The sequence below is a fragment of the Tupaia chinensis genome, unplaced genomic scaffold (genome assembly GCF_000334495.1).
Source record: "Tupaia chinensis unplaced genomic scaffold, TupChi_1.0 Scaffold000077_1, whole genome shotgun sequence".
NCBI classification, from domain to species: Eukaryota; Metazoa; Chordata; class Mammalia; order Scandentia; family Tupaiidae; genus Tupaia; species Tupaia belangeri.
In genome coordinates, this window is record NW_006159538.1 from 5,052,134 (window position 1) to 5,072,836 (window position 20,703).

Below are 20,703 nucleotides of genomic sequence, written 5' to 3' on the forward strand. Positions count from 1 at the left end.
TATTGGATCATTTGCTCTTTTTCTAGATTTTTGAAGTACAAGCTGAGGTCATTTTTCTTAGACCTTTTTTCTTTTCTAATATAGAAAAATAATGCTATAATTTGCCCCCTCAATATTGCTTTAATATCATAACAACCACAAATTTCGATATGTGGGTTTTTTTCACTTTCACTTCAAATTTTTCTCATTTTGCTTTTACTCCAGGTGTTAAAGGTATTGTTTAATTTCCAAATATATGGGAATTTTCCAGATATCTGTTACTTAATTTTACCTCATTATAAACAGAGACATACTTTTAAATAAACTTTTAAGTTTACTACAACTTACTTTATTGCTCAGAATATGGTAGTCTTTATAAATGTTTTGTGTGCACATGACGAGAATGAGATTTCAGTCCTCATTGAGTGAAGTATTCTATAAATGTCAATTAAGTCAAGTCACTTCCTAGCATTACTCAAATCTTTTTTTTTTTAACATTACTTTTTTTTTTGGAGAGGTTTTTGCTATAGGGCGTGTGTGCTTGCCAGAAAGACAGAGAGAGACAGAGAGATAGAAAGCGAGAAATCACCCCCCGGGGGGGATGGCTACATCGCAATCCCTTCTCCATTCTCCTCTCGGGATCTTGGACACGCACGCACACGTGCCTGGCGTGAGTTTTAGCCACCGGGTCCGGGACTCGTACCGCGGTCGACTACATGGGAGTTCAGCGACATAGCCGTTACGCTAACTGCTGGTCCCACATTACTCAAATCTTAATGTTTGCCTCTATTAAATATTATGAGATGGATGATGAAATTTCTGACTATAATTGTAGAGTTATTTAGTTCTTGTACTTTTGTATGTTTTCGCATTATGTGTTTTGAAGCTTTTTTTATGAAGCAGAAAAACCATTTGGATTATGCACTCTTAACAAATTAAGCCCTTTTATCCTTGTGAAATACCTTGGTAGTATTCTTTACTGTGAACTTTCCTGTAAGCCATTTTTGCCTTCTTTGGATTAGTACCTGATAGTATATCTGTCTTCCTCCTCCTATATTGAACCTCATTGAGCTTTTTTATATTTAAAACCTCCTTCTTGTAGGCATCATAATGTTGGGTCTAGCCTTTATATTCAGTCTGACAGTTTTCACCTTTCATGGCTTAGACCATTATACTTCTTTTTCTTTTTCTTTTATTTTTTGGAGGTTTTTTTTTTTTTTTTTTTTTTTGCTATAGGACATGGGCACTCCACAGACAGAGAGAGAGACAGAGAGATAGAAAGCGAGAAATCACCCCCCAGGGGGGATGGGCACACCACAATCCCTTCTCCTCCATTCTCCTCTTGGGATCTTGGGCACACACGCACATGCGCCCGGCGTGAGTTTTAAGCCACCAGGTCCAGGACGCGAACCGTGGTTGACTACATGGGAGTCCAGTGACATAGTCATTACGCTAACTGCTGGTCCCAATTATACTTATTTTTAACAAAAGGATTATTTATTTAATTTTGTTTATTGGGTTGTTGGTAAAGTCATGATGCATTTTTTGCATAGAGAAACACATTACAACTTTCCCGATGACTTAATATTATAGTTATTATTTTAAAATTTGTTACAGGACACATGTGCTCACCAGAGAGAGAGAGAGAGAGAGAGAGAGAGAAAGAAAGTGAGAAAGCAAGCCTTCAGGTTCTAGACTTGAGCTGTGGTTGGCCATGTGGGAGTCCAAGCACCTTAACTGCCATGCTACTTGCTGGCCTGACGATTACATTTAAATGGCCGAGACCATTTCGTTTTTAATGTGATTATTGTCATGGTTAAGGCTAAGTCTGTTAATCTTACTGTTTATTTTTATTCCCTTTCATCCTTTCTCCTTTTTTTCTTTGCCCTCTTTTGGATTATTGAATCTTTCCATAATAATTTCATTTTATTTTATTCGTTGATCTATTAGCATAATTCTTTTCTCATATTGGTAGTTGCTTTAACATGGCTAGTGTATATCTTTAACTTAACAGTCTACCTTCAAGTAATATGAGGGGTCTTCAAAAAGTTCACAGAAAATGCATGTGATAAGATAATGGTGCATGGATTTAAACATTTTTTGCACTAAAATTAACTTACTACAATTATATTTTCTACAAACTTTTTGAAGTCATCTTGTATACTTTTTAAAATGTGGTATAGAACCTTATAGGGTAAGCTGGTGGCATGGTGTTTATGGCAGCTGGATTCCCACATGATCAATTGCACAATTTGAGTTGTGGACCCAGAAACTTGAAAAACATGCTGGGCGTCTGTGTGCATGCCCAAAAATTCTCAAAGAAGGAAGAAATGGAGGAGAAGGGATTGTGGTGAGACCCCATGGGGGGCTTTTTTACTTTCTGTCTCTCTCTTTGTCCGGAGGGTGCATGCACCTTCTAGCAAATTAAAAAACAAAACAAAAGCAAAAACCTTATAGTACTGCACTTTCATTTCTCCCCTCCCAAACTTTTTGCTTATATTATAGTCCTAGGTGAATGTTAGAAACCTCATGTTATACTGTAATTGTTGTTTAAACTAGTCTTTAAAAATTTTTTATTTATTCATTTATTTATTTTAATTTGACCAGAGAGAGAGAGAAAGTGAGAAAGTAAAGCCACCAGGCCTGGGACTCAAACTGTTGTTGGCCAGGTGGGAGTGTCCAGCAATTTAACCACCACGCCACCTGCTGGTACCTGTTTAAATTAGTCTTTTGAAGAGATTTAAACAATCTGAAAAGAGTCCTATTTTGCCATGCAGATACTAATTCTAATGTTCTTCATTCTTTTGGGTGGATCTGTGTTTTCATCTAGCATTATTTCTTCTTCTTCCTAAAGGACTTCCTTTTAGCTTTTTCTTCATTTTAGTGCAGGTCTGCTTTTGTGGGTTTTCTTTTTTTTTTTTTTTTTGCCTGAAAATATCAATATGGTCCCTTCATTTTGAAAGTTTTTTTGCTGGCTATAACAAGCCTAGATTGACAATGTTTTGTTTGTTTTTGTTGTTGTTGTTTTTTCTTTAAAGAAAAGTTTGTTGTGTATATTGCTCCCGTACATTTCTAAGTCTTCATCAAATTTGGAAAAAGTTCAGGTATTGTTTCTTCTCTTTTTCACCTTCCTACTCCTCTGTCTCTATGGATCCCGTTTACATCTATATTAACTTTTCTTGAAGTGACCTACAGCTCATTCATGCTCATTTTATTTAATTTTTGTTTTCTCTCTGTGTTTCATTTTGGATATTTCCTACTGCTATATCTTCAGGTTCATTCATCTTTTCTTTCGTAATGTGTAATTTCTGTCAAGTGTGGGTTTTTTTAATCTCATTTTTATCTCTGAAAGTTCGATTTGTGTCCTTTTAATCTTCTAATTCTCTACATAATTTTTTTTCAAGATTATGGTTACAGTGATTTTTAAAATGTCGTTATTTCTTATTCTAACCAAAGTGCCAGTTCCAGCTTAATTTTTTTTTTTTTGAGAAGTTTTTGCTATAGGGCACATGTGCTTGCCAGAAAGACAGAGAGAGACAGAGAGACAGAAAGTAAGAAATCCCCCCCCAGCGAGGTGGGCCACACTGCAATCCCTTCTCCATTCTCCTCTTGGGATCTTGGGCATGCACACACATGTGCCCGGCATGAGTTTAAGCCATCTGGTCCAGAACTTGAACCGTGGTCAACTACATGAGAGTCCAGCGACGTAGCCATTATGCCATCTGCTGATCCCCAGTTCTGGCTTAATTTTAATTGATATTTTCCCCTTTATTATGGGTTTTGTGTTCCTGCTTCTTTATATGCCTAATAATTTTTAGTTGGATGTCATACATTATAAACTCTGCCTTGTTTGGGTGTTTGGCATTTCTTGTCCCTCTAGATATTATTTTTGGAGGTTTCTTTCTTCTACAAGTGAGAGAGAGAGAAGGAGAGAGAAATAGGCGCCCCCGATGTGGTCTTGATGCCATAATGTGCCCCTGCCTTCAACAAGTTCCACATCATAGGCGTATAGGCACATGCCACATGGTACACATTCCTGGTGTACTCCCGGAGATCTTTGGAATCTTCCCATGTGAGTCAGCCTTCCAGAGGATTGTGTTTTACTGCTATACTACCATCTGGTCCACCTATGAATATTCTTTATAAATAAACTTTGTTTTAGGATTAAGTTGTTTGGAAATAGTTTGATCCTTTAGGGTCCTTCCTAATAAAATTTGTTTGGTGTGGTTGGAATTGTGCTCAGTCGGGGTTTAATTATTTTCCATTTCAGTTAGGACATTCTCATTCTCTTCCCCAGTGCCTTGTAAATTAATTAGATTTCCCAGTCAGGGGAACAGGCGCTATTCCTGGCCCTTTATTTATGCTGGATGTTGTTTACAATAGTCCTAGTCCTTTGAGTTGTTTCTTTTCCTGGCCTCCCAGTTTCTCACATGTGTGCACTGACTGGTGTTCAGCCCAGTACTAAAAGGAGGACTCTGAAGATCCCTGCAGCTTTCTCTCTGTGCTGCTTTCTCCTCTCTGGTATTCTTAACTGAGTCCACTGGGTTCTGCTGGAGTTCTCCCTCTCTTCTTACTCTGGAAACTCTCAAAATAGTTATTTGGGACAATTGCTAGTGTTATCTCAGTTACTTTTCATTTTGGGGAGATTAGTCTCCGTCATCATTACCTAATGTACTATGTCTTGCGAACATCGTTTCACATGTTTTGTCAGTTTCAGACAAGAGAGCAAATGTGGTCCTTGTTACTCTATCATGGCTGGAAGCAGACATTGGGACTTACCTATTTACCTCTCCTCGGTTCTTTTATCTTAAACTCTTAAATGAAGTTTGAAACAGGTTCTCCCCTCTGAACATGCTCATCATCATTTTCTTTTGCACATATTGGTTTTGCCTGATCTAAAATGATTTAACTAAATAATTTAAATTAAACATGAGGACAGGGCTGGCCTCATAGTGCTGATTAAGTGCTGTGCATAGGGAACTGAATCCCACATGGCTGACTGTGGATCAAATCTCGGCCTTGGGGGTTTGAAAAACATATAGGGTGCCTGTGCATGCATGTCCCAAATGGATGGAGCATGGATCATGACATGACCATGCCCCAATTAGGGAGTGCTTTCTCTCTCTCTCTCTCTCTCTCTCTCTCTCTGTGATGACCACACACACACACCCTCTGGTTAAAAAATAAATAAATAAATAAAATAGTGGGACATAATCTTTCCTGACATCTGATTTCAAAGGTCTGATTCAGGGTATATTCTATTGGGGAATGGAAAAAAAAAAAGATGGAATGTATTATGATTCCTTTAGCATTCATTTAAAAATCTAAGTAGTTTAGAAAAAAGCCAATAATTCAGAATTCTTAGCAATGTAATTTTTCAGCTTCAGAAATACGTGTGGTGGAAATGCTTTTTCAGTTCATCGGTCTGCTTGACCCTTACTCCAACTGAACATTTAGTTTACATTTGCCTTAGTCATCCTTGTGTTATATTCTTTGTCCATTATATCCTCAGTAAATGTACTTTCTTACAGTTGAAGATGATTAAAACTTAGTTGCCAGAATAATTTGAAGTGACAATTTTTCTATATAAATGTTTGTTCTATTAGTGTTGGATCCTTTCTTATTCCTGCTTTAGAAATTGAGTCAGAGTGGGCCAGCAGGTGGCATGGTGGTTAAGGCATTGGACTACCATATAGCCAACTGTGATTCAAGTCCCAATTCTGGCATCTTGAAAATCATGCTGTGTTTGTGTACCTATGTGCCCAAAATCCCAGGAGGAGAATGGAGAAGGGATTGCAGCATGCCTGCCTCCCTCCCCAGGGTGGGGGATTTCTCACTTTCTCTCTCACTGTCTTTCCCTGGTAAGTTCATGTGCCCTATGGCAAAAATCTTAAAAAAAAAAAGAGAGAGAGAGAGAGAGAGGAAAAAAAAAACAGAAATTTTAGTGTTACTACTCTTTTTTTTTTTTTTGAATTAAAAGCTTTTGCCATAGAGCACTTGCTGGTGGAGAGAGACTTAAAGAACATGCTAGGTCTTTGTGCATGCATGCCCAAAATCGTATCAGGAAGGAATGGAGGAAAAATGACCATGGTGTGACCACACTGCACTAGGGTTGCTTTCTCTCTCTCTGTGTCTCTTTCTCTTTGTCTGTCTGGCAAGGCACATGTACTCTCTGGCAATAAATAAATAAATAAAACCCAAACAAAAACAAAACCACACAGAATAAAGTAAGATAAATGAGAGAGAGAGAGAGGAAAAAAAAAACAGAAATTTTAGTGTTACTACTCTTTTTTTTTTTTTTGAATTAAAAGCTTTTGCCATAGAGCACTTGCTGGTGGAGAGAGACTTAAAGAACATGCTAGGTCTTTGTGCATGCATGCCCAAAATCGTATCAGGAAGGAATGGAGGAAAAATGACCATGGTGTGACCACACTGCACTAGGGTTGCTTTCTCTCTCTCTGTGTCTCTTTCTCTTTGTCTGTCTGGCAAGGCACATGTACTCTCTGGCAATAAATAAATAAATAAAACCCAAACAAAAACAAAACCACACAGAATAAAGTAAGATAAATGAAAAAAAAATTAAGAAAATGTCAAGCAACTTTAATATTAAAAGACATTTTGATTCTGTTACTTTAAAATCATTGGGTCCCTCCTATTTAAAAAAAATATTATTTTTATACCATGTCCAGTGTATGTGCTAACATGATAAATTTCCAAATTGCCTTAGGGCTGGTTTTCTCATTTTTATCACCATCAATTTTCTTACTTTCAGTATATTCATATTATTGAAATCTTATGTATTTGTCACGGCCTGGGGCACTAGTGACATACTCTAATCTACAGCTATGTCCTCTTCTTCTGAAGTCCTAAAACATTTGTTATTGATAACTCTTTTAGTAGCTATGTATTGGTTCATCAGGAAATTGATGAAACATTTTTGCATAGGCGACCCAATAATTTGGAATGTGTTTAGTCACATTTTGCCACGACTTAATAGTTTGAAATATGTTTAGTAGTTTTATATTTGGAAGTTGGGGTAACTCTTGAATTGTGTACATTTCTACACATTGATGCATTGCTGCTACACTTAGACCATAAGCTCCTGAGGGAGCTTCTGTTTCTGTTGGCATTTAGCACAGCATTGTGCACGTAGCACATAAAATGGTCAATAATTGCATGAATGAATTTTGTTATATATAACTAGGCTATTTCAGGTAATCAAATTAGTTGCTTCTCATAGACAAGTTCATGCCATATAAGATGTTTTAAAATATTTAATATTCTGTGACTGTCTACACAGTGTAGTTTTCACAGAGAAGTGCTCTTCCAGAAAAACCTTTTAAAATTATATTTTGAAAAGAGTTTTCAATGTGAGTTAATTGAAGTAATATGTAGACCTACCTTATTTGACAGAGAGACCATTTACTTTGCCCCATACCTGTGCTTTTTTAAGTGGTCCAGAAGCTGGAGTTCTTTTGTTTTCTCTCCCACCTCCAGTTAATGAAATCAAAAGAACATCAGTAATATTTATCTGTGTGAGGTTTTATTAGTGTTGCTCCTACTTCTAACTCAAAAGTCAGCTAACCTTTTATCGGTTTTAGTTTTCTATTCTATGAAAAAATAAAAAAAGAAAACCCAACAACAGAAAAAAAAAAAAACTGAATCCTATTATGTGATTTTATTTTCAGTTTTAATTCCTTTCTTTTTTTAATTGCCAGAGGGTACACTCACTCATCAGAGAGAGAACCCCCATCTCAGCCCGGTACCCAGTAGGGCCTGGTCATACTACAGTCTTTTTTCTCTATTTCTCTATCTTGTCAGGATTTGGGGTATGCATACCATGCTTCTGGTGTCTTTTTTAAGTCACTGGGGCTGAGACTCAAACTACTGTCAGTCTTGTGGGATCCAGCTTTCTGTACACAGTGCTTAACCAGAGCTGGTCCCCATTATGTGATCTTTAAAGACATACTATTCCAGAATTTATAATACAAATTTAAGGTAAATTAGCTTTTAGAATTGGAAAATAGCATCTGAATTTTTTGCATTTCAAAATATTAGTTTTATGGTAATTGGATTTTTCTTTAAAAATGTTTTGTGATCTTACATTCTGTTTCTATGATTAATTTTCTTTTCTAACTTATTAGTACTCCCTCACGTGTTGCTAAAGGAGGAGTCGATCACACCAAAATGAGTCTACATGGTGCTAGTGGGGGACATGAGCGATCAAGAGATAGACGAAGGTCAAGTGACAGATCAAGAGATTCATCTCATGAAAGAACAGAGTCTCAACTTACTCCTTGTATTAGAAATGTTACTTCTCCAACCCGACAGCACCATGTTGGTAGGTAAAGTCAACTATCCTTCCCATCAGTTCTTAAAAGCATGCATTTACCTTTTTAAAGTGCTAAGACATTGAACTGTGCTGAATACTATAGAATAAAATTAGCTTCTGTAATTCAGTTGTTGCTGTTTTAGTTGAGCTTGGTTCTTACTGAGGAAGAACAATCTCAAAGGTGAATTTTTTTGAGTCTAGGCCATTCTTATAAAAAGTGTAACTTGAAAAGTCTTTAAAACTTTGATTTGTAGATTTTAAAATTTTCAAAGTAAATTTTTCAAGTTAATTTTTAGCTTATGAGATACATAGCAGTGGTTTATTATAGAATCATTTGTAGTGCAGATTTATTTATTTATTTATTTATTTAAGGTTTTTACCGTAGGGTATATGCACTTGCCAGACAGAGATAGAGAAATAGTGAGAGTGAAAAATCACTCCTCAGGAGGGATGGCCACACTGCAGTCCCTTCTCCTACATTCTCTACTTAGGATTTTGGGCATGCACACACATGTTCCTGGTGTGTTTCAAGTCGACAGGTGTGGGACTTGAACTGCAGTCGGCCATGTGAGAGTCCAGCACCTTAACCATTAGGCCACATGCTGGCCCCAGGTTATTTTTTTTTTTTTTAATAATTGCCAGAGGGCATGTGTATTCACCAGAGAGAGAGGCAGAGGGGAGAGGGTAATGACAACTCCCAACAGAGTGTGGTCACACTGCAGTTCCCTTTTCCTCCATTTCTCTATCCTATTAGGATTTAGGTCATGCATGCATATATACCCAGTGCATTTTTCAAGCTGCTGAGGCTGGAACTTGAACAGCAGTTGGCCATATGGGGTTAACCTCCCTTAACCATTAGGCAATGGGGCTGGCCCAGTAAAGTAAATCACTGATTAGAAACTCTGGCTATTTACACTAATAAAATAAGTAAAAACTGGAATAACCACCATGGAGTTATTTATTCTGATTTTTGACAATATTTCAGATTTAAAAATAGAAGATAAAAGGGAAGGTGTGAAGTTTCTTACTTTCTTAGCAAGTAGCTCAAGATCTTTCCCTCCTTCCTACTCATTACTATAAATGAACGTTATTACCCCAGTTGAACACATTGTGTGACTGTAAGGCATTAGACTGAAGTAGAAGTTACCTAAGCAATGTGAGCTTGATGGTTTTCATTTTCTTTTAGGAAAGGGACAAGTTAAATACTTGATTAACTAGATGATGTAGTTTCTGATAATCTGCACTAAGTCAAATCATTTATATTACAGTCTAATAATGCCGAGAAATTGTCAGTTGTCAGTATCTGAATAGAATCATGGGCTAGTGTTTATAAATGAACAAAGGTATAAATAAGTTGACAGTTTACTACATAGTAATAACTTCAGTGTCTGGGAATAGAATTAACAGGATACAATAAATTATTGTATTACTTTACCAAATTTTGCTTTTGAGATTCTACCAGCATTGTGGAAACAGACAATAAAACGGAGATGACAGAGTATCTCTGGAGATAGAGCAAATCTAATTATATAATCGGTAATGCTGTACAGAGTGTTCTAAGTAGCCTGAGTCATAGAGGAATTTGGCAAAAGCTGATGAAACTGGTGAGATGGAAATACATTTTTAGGTCACCTTTAAAGTTTAGTGATCTTAGTGATCTAGCCTCTAAATAAACTCAACACAATAATCTTAGTTTTTATTTCTTCTTTGTAGAATATTGGAATATCTAATGAAAATTTTCTGAATTCTAACAATATTTTCTACCTATGAAAATTGTGGACAATAATTATGAATGTAAAAATGTGTCATGACTTTTCTGACAACCTGATAGAAACCCAAGGAAACAAAAGTCTCACAAGTCAAATTAAAAAAATACACAGAAAGTTTATTATTAATAAAAAACCTGCAGCAATGCTTTATTCAAAGGTATGAATGAGAGGAAAGCAGTGTATTATCAGCTGCTAATGCTTCTTTGGTAGATATTAAACATTATTTTAAAACATAAATACTTCTTGTCCTTAGTGATATTTTTTCCTTCATTTTCAGATCTTCGTTTTGTGTGGTAAATTGCAGGTTTTAGATTGCCCCTAACAGAGTGAGATTCCAGAGTTTATACTTGGTTCTCAGAATAATGTTACCCCTTTTAGTAATTAGGACAGTTTAAGTTGGTATTCTTGTTAATATGCTATATAGAAAATTATCAAACATTATTTCATATAATGTAATATTGGGTTGTCAGAAAAATCATGATGTATTTTTTTCTATACAAAAATGTATTGTAATTTTTCTGACAACCCAATATGTTAATATCAATATATTATTATATAGTAATACTGTATATATGTATACACACACACACACACACACACACACACACACACACACACACATGCATACCCTCTGCCTGCCTCTCTCTCTCTCTCCCTCGCTGGAGAGCACATGCAAACTCTGGCAATTATTATTAATAAACTTTCTGTGTATTTTTAAAATTTGACTTGTGAGATTTTGTTTCCTTGGGTTTTTATCAGGTTGTCGGAAAAGTCATGACACATTTTTACATAGAAAATATACATCATAAATTTTCCGACAACTCAATATATATTAAGTGAAGTAATAACATAAAGTTTACCTTAATTTTGATTTTAGTCTGGGTCAAGAATGACTATATATCTTTTTAAAAAGTGTGCAAACAAGCGGTCAGCAGGTGGCACAGTGGTTAAGCTACTATACTCCCCACATGGGCAACCATGGTTTGAATCCCAGACCTAGCAGCTTGAAAATCATGCCAGGCACATGTGTGTGTGTGCCCAAAATCCTGAGAGGAGAAGAGATTGAGGTGTGGCACCCCCCCAGGGGGTGATTTTTCACTTTCCCTCCCTCAGTCCCTCTCTGGCAAGCAAATATACTATGTGGCAAAAAGGCTTTAAAAAAAAAAGGGGTGCAAACAAATATTTTAAACATTTTGATATTTTGGATATTATTGCTGGGAAGTAAACTAATGTTTATGAAGTCCTGTGAAAATGTTATTTGAAATAAAAAGGCAGTAATGCCATGATTTAAAATAACTTTTCTAAATCAAACATTTTGAAAAATATATATAAATCTTGAAATTTTAAAAGAAAATTTGCATTACTTTGTTTAACATCTCTATTTCAGAACGTGAAAAAGATCACAGTTCCTCTCGTCCAAGTAGTCCTCGTCCTCAAAAAGCATCCCCAAATGGTTCCATGAGCAGTGCTGGGAATGGCAGCAGAAACAGTAGTCAGTCAAGTTCAGATGGTAGCTGTAAGACGTCTGGGGAGATGGTGTTCGTATACGAAAATGCAAAAGAAGGAGCTCGGAGTGTAAGAACATCAGAACGAGTGACACTAATAGTGGATAACACTAGATTTGTTGTAGACCCATCCATTTTTACTGCACAGCCAAATACAATGTTGGGCAGGTTTGTATTATTACAGTTCTTTGTATTATTAATTATGTAGCTTTTCACAGCCCTATTTTTTCATTTTAGTTTTATAGTAATTCTTTATTGGAGTATTGCATTCTTATTTATAGATAAAAGAACTGAGCTTGAGAGGTTGAATTACTTGTCCAAGTTAATACAGTTAGAAAGTGGTAAGGCAAGAACTTGAACTTGGTTTTATTTTTAATGTTCTTTGTAGTATCAGTAGAAATAGTAAATATATTAGTTATTAAAGTCAGGATACCAAAAGATCTCTATAGATTAGAACCATCAATTGAATATAACCAGATAAATTTAGCAGCTATAATTCAAATACAATTTCCCACACTCAGATTCCCATATTGAACTACCAAATGTAAAAGGTATCAGGAACCAGCAGTTAGCGTAATGGCTATGTCGCTGGACTCCCACGTAGTTGACTGCGGTTTGCGTCCGGGACCCGGTAGCTTAAAACTCATGCCGGGCGCATGTGCGTTCGTGCCCAAGATCCCGAGAGGAGAATGGAGGAGAAGGGATTGTGGCGTGACCATCCCCGCTTGGGGTTGATTTCTTGCTTTCTGTCTCTATGTCTCTCTCTGTCTCTGTCTGGCGAACGCACGTGCCCTATAGTGAAAATCTCTCCCCCCCCAAAAAAAATAAACAAAAAGAAAAAAAAAGGTATCAGCTTGCTTAAACATAAAACAGTCTGGTTAGCTGTGAAGATTGCATGAATTTTCAGTTTGATGTAGATACCTTTTTAAAAAAAAAACAAAGGGAGGGCTGGCAACAGTAGTGCAAATGGCCCTGCTTTGCAATGCTGAAGCCACATGGGAGGTTCAGGTTCAAATCCCCACAGCCCTGAATGTGCTGGGCACAGCAGTGTACCTGCAATCCTGGCTGGCTGGGAGGCTGGGTTGGAAGGATCATGGCGTGGTAAGACCCTGTCAAGGTGTCTATCTACGCACACATGTTCATTTGTTTGTCTCGTTAAAAAATAGTTTTAAAAATGAGAACTCTATTAGCAAGTACTTAGTAGAATGGAGGAGGTAATAGTCATCCGATTTATCCTGGCCCAGAATAATAGATTCAGAGTTTGCACTTACAGGCACCACAGTCTAGGCAGGATATAAATAATGTAGACTTGATTTTTCAATTTGTTCAAATCTAGGATTGATGTCTTTCAGCTGTAAAATCAGCATCTTTGTTTATGCTAATATATAATGAAGGAGTATATAAATTAAATAGAAGTTTATGTGAGGTAATAACTTTTGGTATTTTTCTAGATTACAAATGGAATTTATGTGTATCTGGGAGAGCAAGAGGAAGAGGGATTGGTCAGTGTCTCAGAATATAGAATAAATACTGGCATTGTGATGCTGTGTATATGAGGGGCTTCAAAAAGTTTGTGGACAGATGGATTAAAGTACAAATGCACTTTGGCACAAAAAATTAGAAATACATGCAGTTTTTTATTCTATGTGTTTTCCATGAACTTTTGAAGGCTCCTCATATTTTTGAGTAGTTAAATATTTTCTTTTAACACTGATATTAGACTTTATATCACGTGAGAAAAAAAATACTTGATTATGCGTTTTTGTGTACTTTTTGTGTCCTTAGGGAAGATTATTGGTGGAAGTTATTAAGATGACACTATTGATATTTTATATTATTACAGAAAACTTAAAGAAATGCGTAGTAAAAAAGTAGATCTTTGGCATTTTGCTCTATCTGTTACGGTATTTATTTTTTTTTTTTTTTAAGTCTGTGTGTCTAAATTGATCCAGAAAAAAAGCTTTCCTTTTGTTAAAAGCTCCAAGTATTTGAGAAAATTGCATGACATTTGATTCCTGAAAGACTGTCTTTTTCTTCTTCTTCTTTTTTTTTTTTTTTTTGGTCGATGAAGGCTTCTTTTCATGTTATTGACTAAAGCATATCTTTGGGGAGGAAAATTAATATTCATGGGAACTGTAAAAAAAACTGTTGGCATTCTTTTAGAAACTTTGAAATAGAAAAAGCTGTATTCTTCATAAGACTTTGTACTATAACTAAAGAGGAAACCATTAAATTAGGAAACTGTTAAGTAGAATATTTAGATCAATCATATTTACTTTGGAGATAGTGTTATTGTCAAATTCAGAGATTCAGCTTTCTTTAATTATGATTTTTACATTTACATTTTTGAGAGTACTGCATTAAACTTTCCATTACAAAGGACACATTTTGTAATAGCCACTTTTCTAAATAAATATAATAAATAGGTATTTGTTACCCGAAATGCTTGGGACCAGAAGTGTTTCAGATTTCACATTTCTTTAGATTTTGGAATGTGTGTGTGTGTGTGTGTGTGTGCGCACTGTGTATATATGTACATACAAATATAAAATGAGATATTTGGGGGATGGGATCCAAGTCTAAACACAGAATTAATTTATGTTTCATATATACCTAGGCACATAGCCTGAAAGTAATTTTTTTACAATATTTTTGTGTTGCAGTATTTTGACTGCAACTCATCTCATGAGATCAGGTGTAGAATTTTCCACTTGTAGTGTTGTGTTGGCATGCAAATTTCAGATTTTGAAGCCTTTCATATTTCAGATTTTCTGATTAGGGATGCTTAGTCTGTAGTTGCTGTTTAAGGGTCAACCATATAACTTGATGAAACATTAGATTCAGTTATATTTCTCATATAAAAATTGATGTTAAGATCTTTTTACTCATTTATTTAAACTTTTCATTCTTCACATTTCTATTCTGTCTATCCTAGCATTTGATTGCTTTTTCTTCAGTTTTAGAATGCAAGTCTTAAGAATTTTGAGCAGTGTTTACTACAATTATAGTTAAGACTATGGAATGTAGGGACCAGCAGTTGGCATAATGGCTATGTCACTGGACTTCCATGTAGTCGACCATGTTCGAGTCCCAGACCTGGTGACTTAAACTCAAGCTGGGCGCACGTGCGTGCATGCCCAAGATCCTGAGAGGAGGCTGAATGGAGGAGAAGGGATTGCAGCGTGGCCATCCTCCCTCGGGGGTGACTTCTTGCTTTCTGTCTGTCTCTGTCTTTCTGTCAAGCACATGCGCCCAATAGCAAAAACCTCTCCAAAAAGAAAAAAAAAGGATTGTGGAATGTAAAACAGCTTAACTTGCCTGTATCTTTTTCCCAATTTAACTTACTATATATGCTATATTAAAGCATTAATTTTACAATGACAACTGCATTTTAAGGAAAAGAACAGATAACATGGTTTTCCTTTATTTTTTTCTTTCTGATATTAAAAAAAATCAGTTTCCTCCTAAATTGATTGGGATTTGTTTTTTGTTTTCTGTTTTGTTTTCCCCAAGGTAAAGGGGAAGGACTTGGGAATTCATTTGTTTTGAATTTTGTCATTGAAGTTTATTATTGCTTACAGGGAATCTGTACTACTATTTTCTCCCATCAAAAGGGAATTATTGTTAACACATTTTTATTTGTAATGTTTGCCACAATACATTTCTGATAAAAATTCTTGAACTAATTGTGTATTTTAATGTTTAAATTATAATTCCTTCGTACTTTTGTACATTATATTGATTTTCCATTTTGAAGGACACATCCTATTGGTGAATTTCTTAATTATTTGCTGTTATAGGATGTTTGGATCGGGCCGAGAACATAACTTTACACGTCCCAATGAGAAGGGAGAGTATGAAGTGGCAGAGGGAATTGGTTCCACTGTGTTTCGAGCTATTTTGGTGAGTGTGTGTTTCTTACATCTATAATTTAATCATGAGACTCTTGCTTGGTAAGTAATTGGGTTGAAAGCAGTGTTCTATTTGAATATCTTTTTGAAGGTATGGAGGATATTGTTTTTTATTAAATACCATTTAATTTATGTTTATTTTTGTATATAAAGATAATATGATATAAACATTTTATGATATTTGAGAAGATAAGATAGGGATGATTCGTATCTTAAGTCTACATAGATAGTTCTTTCAAGTATTTGGTTGTAACATTTCTACTTTTTTTTTTGGAGAGGTTTTTGCTATAGGGCGCGTGTGCTGGCCAGAAAGACAGAGACAGAGAGACAGAAAGCAAGAAATCAACCCCCAGCCAATTGCTGGTCCCTTTTTTTTTTTTGAGAGAGGTTTTTGCTATAGGGCGCATGTGTTCACCGGAAAGACAAAGAGACAGAAAGCAAGAGATCACCCCCTAGGGGGGAAGGCCATGCCACAATCCCTTCTCTTCTATTTTCCTTTTGGGATCTTGGACACACATGCATATGCACCCAGCATGTGTTTAAGCCACTGGGTCTGGGACTCGAACCATGGTCAACTACATGGCAGTCCAGCAATTTAGCTATTACACCATCTGCTGGTCCCGGTTGTAACATTTCTAGAGTTGTATTTCTCCTCCCTCTTTAATTCTTCTAAATACAGTAAATTAATCATTTTTGCTACCTGTGAATGAATATGGCTATTTGAATTCCTCTGTGTGTGTGTGTATACATATATTTTGGTTTTGCTATAGGGCATGTGTGTTGTCCAAAGAGACAGAAAGCGAGAAATCACCCCCTAAGAGGGATAGTCACTCTACAATCCTTTTTCCTATGTTCTCCTCTAAAGATTTTGGGCACGCATGCACACATTCCTAGCAAGTGTTTTAAGCTGTTAGTCTGGGACTCAAGTTGCAGTCGACTACATGGTAGTCTAGCAACTTAACCATTACACCATCTGCTGGTCCAAATTATTTGTTTTTAAATTTAATTTATTATTATTATTACTTGTAAAGTTTTTGCTATAGGTTATTGGCACTCACCAGAGAGAGATATACAGAGACAGACTGAAAGAGAAAAAAGAAGCAAGCCACCAGGTCTGGGACTTGGACCATGGTCAACCATGTAGGAGTCCAGCACCTTAACCACCACACCGTCTTGCTGGCTCCTCAATTTATTTACTTTTTAAAAAGAAGTTTTCTTTAGAGGTTTTTGCTATAGGGCGCGTGCGCTCGCCAGACAGACAGAGAGAGACAGAGAGACAGAAAGCGAGAAATCACACCCCAGGGGGGATGGCCATGCCTCAATCCCTTCTCCTCCATTCTCCTCTCAGGATCTTGGGCATGCACGCATGCACGCCTGGCGTGAATTTTAAGCCACCGGGTTCGGGAAGCGAACCGCGGTCAACTATGTGGGAGTCCAGCGACATAGTCATTATGCTAACTGCTGGTCCTAAGAAGTTCAATTTTCTTAAAGGCTTTTATTTTATTTTTTCCACAGAACTTGTGTGCTTGTGGGAGAGAGACAGAGACAGTGAGATTGAAAGGGAGAAATTACCCCCCAGTGGGGATGGCCATGCCACAGTCCCTTCTCCTCAGTTTTTCTCCTAGGATTCTGAGCACACGTGCGTACATACCCAGCATGACTTTTAGGCTGCTAGGTCCAGGACTTAAGTCATGGTTGGCCATGTGGGAGTCCAGTGCCTTAACCACCATGCCACCTTCTGCTAGCCCAGGAAGTTTAAAATGTTACAGTAATTGTACAGAAAAATAAACTTGTGAGGGCAAATGTGTACGAATTAGTACAATGTAGGAGAGAGAAGAGATGAGTAAGGTAGTGGAGAGACCTAGGTTCTAATCTTCTCTCTGTTGTTAAATAGCTGTGTGACTGGGTAAGCTACTGAATTCATCTAGGGCTGCATTATCCTTATAGGTAAAATGAAGAAGTTGTTAGGTAAGCTGAAGTCTCGCTTTACTTTAAAATTCCACGTTTCAGAAACTTCAGAGCTTTATTAATTTAAAAAATGCAGCCAACCTAACCTTTAATAAGTTTTAGTTACCTTGCACCACAAATATTTTATGTAGTTTTCATCTTTTTTTTTTTCAGGATTACTATAAAACAGGAATAATCCGTTGTCCTGATGGCATATCTATTCCTGAGCTGAGAGAAGCATGTGATTATCTTTGTATCTCTTTTGAATATAGTACTATTAAATGTAGAGATCTCAGTAAGTATTATGTTTTATGTGTGAATAGTTAGTAAAGTTAGAATATACTGGGAGGAAAAGCCTGAAATAGTGCTGTTTAGATAGACTTCAGATATTTTTTAATTGGAATGTAAAGCATCCTAGTACCATGTAAGTTCTTTATAGAAGTCTGCATTTTCCAAAACTTTATAAAACTTTAATCTTTTTTTTGATGAACTGGTTTTGATTTCCTCCTTGACTATGTCCTACATCATTTGTTATCAGCCTGTATCTCCTACCTTGAAATCTCTGGCTTTGGTCAAGGGTGATTTGTCTTCATTCCTCAGATCATACAGAATATTTGTAATATTTTTTTGTTAATTATGTAAATAATATCTACTGTGGAACATTCAAATAATTTTCCAAAATGTATTTGTTATCAGATGTCCTAGAATGAATCCCTTGCTCTCATTTATATGTAATGGTAAGTGACTTTATCTAAGAACTTCAACCATAGAGCAGGGTTTAGAACTTTGGAATCCCAACTCTTTCCACCTGCCAGTGCTTCCTTCCCCCATTCCTCTATCTTCATGCCATGCCTGAGAAGAGAGTTGATTATATGCAACATTTCAAAATAGAATATGAGAAGTATTAAATGTTGACTTGGGTATTAAGTGGTTGGAGAAGTTCAGAGGAAGGGGAAGCATTGTGAGGTAGGAGGATTGGGAAAGAGCTCAGAGGAGTTCAGGGAGTAAAGAATGAACAGGAATGATTTAGAAAGAATAGGGAATTTATTCATATGTGTGTGTGTGTACGCACGCATGTGAAAGAGAGACAGACGGGCAGATACAGACAGATAGTAGAGAGTATAGCTTTATTGCTGCACACAGCAAAGAAAGAGGGCAGCTTAGCTGATGAAGCCTGGTCTCCCCAAGGAGTCTGCGGTACATTCTGAGAGCTGAAGTTTTAGCGTAAGGGTGCAACAGGTAGTTTTAGAATAACCTAATCAGCCCAGATATTTATCAGGACCAGAAGGAGACAGGGAACAAATAGGTGGACCTAATTATGCAAGATTTTATTAGGTTGTCAGGAAAGTTATGACACATTTTTTCATAGAAAAATACATCATAACTTTCCTGACAACGTAATAGTATCAAATTAATGTCTTAATCATATCCTGTATACGGCGAGGAACCATTTTAAAAGTTTGGGATGGTGGTACAGCAGTAAATGGCAGCACTCTGTGAGGCAGTCCCACAGGACAGGGCTCCCTCTTCAGTCCGGAGAACTCCTGAGTACACTGAGCATCTGATTGCCCATCGCCTGAGGCTGGCTGAAGGCTCCAGATAGACCATGGTCTCAGGACCCTGTTGGGTATGCTACTTCTCTCTCCCTTTTTCTCTTACTCATAGAGGGAGTAAATAAACTTAAAAAAAAATTCATACATGTGGCTTATAACCTTACTGTACTGTGTTACTGAAGTTCAGCCCTAGCTTGGCAGACTGATATCATACCTTTTCAAAGAGCAATGTGTCTTAAACTCTGTGAAGGGAAGTTATGAAGGCACTTGATGCTCAGTTATGGTCTAAGTCCATGAAGATCTGAGATATTAAGTCTTCCATAAGTACCATGTTATTTTTGCCACACATCCTTTGAGATCTTCATAAAAATATCAGTAGGTGTGACAGAGAAGTGAATGGTCTACCGCTGAGTGCATTTCTCTCTCAAGGGTATGTAAGAGTTTAAAGTCTAATAGTTCGATAGCTGGAGCATGCAACTATAAAATTGGACAATGTTGCTTTTTTTCATGTCTCAAAAAATGGTTTTAGTTGAAACAATGAACATTATAAATCCTCAGTTTCAAGTTTTGTGTCTTTTCGTTCATAGCACTATTTTAAGTTAAACTTCATATAATTAGATGTTGAGTTTTGAACTGTCAAAGAAATCTAGAGATGTTAGTGGCTTGGATTAGAGTGAAAGCAGCATGAAGTAGTCAGGTTTCTGATTATTGAATGCTAGAGTTGTCAGGATTTGGTTGTTGAGTGTGCGGTGGGAAAGAAGACTGGGGCTTTAAGTGTAGGATTGCCACTTACTGAGAAGGTGGTTACTTCACAGGCAGCAGAAATTTAGAAACTTGAATTTGGACATGTTAACTTTGAAATACTTGTTAGGTATCCAAGTGGAAATGTTGAGTGGGACATTGGGTATATTGTCTTGAAAAAGTATATGGGAGTAAGCATTAATGAAAAAACTATACATGGATTTCAAATTGTTTTGCACCCAAGTAAACTCATACTAACTTGTTAACACATGTTTGAACAGACATGCTTAGTTTGAGGCTCTGAGAAGAATAAGACATTAGTTTGAAAAGAACCTCTACCAGAGCATCATAAATTCTGCTAAATTTGAACCATAAACAAACATCACATTTATGGTAAAAGCTTGACTAGAAGGAAGGTAAAATTACTGATGCCTTATAAAAAGTTTGTGGGGACAGCGCCCCAAGGAGATCAGCAGCATACAAGTGGACAGCTCGTTGTAAGGAAATGTTGAGGACGATGCTTGGGCCGGGAGTCCATCCCCATCAGTGTGTGAGGACGGAGGTAATCTGCTTGCACCCTACCTGGAGAGGACCAGATAGAAAGCAGAACACTAGCCAACACTATAGCCGTCTCAGTTGGTTCAGTCTAAACAGCTCTGACTGGGAATTTAAAGTTGAGTGGACTTTCTGTTTGATAGCTGCCAAAACAAGTGTGCCCCAATCAGCTGCAGACAACAGCAGAGCTTTCCATGGAGATTGTAAACAAGTGGGCTCAAGATTCTACAGCATTATTTAACAGGAGATGACACAGGGCTTCACGCACAGTCCTGAAGAAAGCACAGAGTGGTGGCTGGCCAGAAGTGGAGGTGGTCCAGTCAGAGCAAAAGATCATGGCAGCACATTAGTATTATTTTTTTTTTTGGAGAGATTTTCACTGTAGGGCGTGTGTGCTCGCCAGACAGACAG

The 20,703-nt window shown here is 36.8% G+C and overlaps 1 protein-coding gene across 10 annotated transcripts in view; it reads left to right on the top strand.

Moving 5' to 3' along the window:
• BTBD10 (BTB domain containing 10) overlaps positions 1 to 20,703 on the top strand; it is a 79,418-nt gene that overhangs the window by 41,602 nt on the left and 17,113 nt on the right. For 6 of the 10 annotated variants that reach the window (XM_006142543.3, XM_006142549.3, XM_006142544.3 and 3 more), the window contains 4 exons: positions 8,124 to 8,320; positions 11,468 to 11,753; positions 15,386 to 15,488; positions 17,618 to 17,738. In XM_006142543.3, coding sequence (XP_006142605.1) covers positions 8,124 to 8,320; positions 11,468 to 11,753; positions 15,386 to 15,488; positions 17,618 to 17,738 — 707 coding nt within the window. The remainder of the gene's footprint in view (positions 1 to 8,123; positions 8,321 to 11,467; positions 11,754 to 15,385; positions 15,489 to 17,617; positions 17,739 to 20,703) is intronic. The other 4 variants (XM_006142551.3, XM_006142552.3, XM_006142548.3 and 1 more) reach the window with 3 other exon arrangements.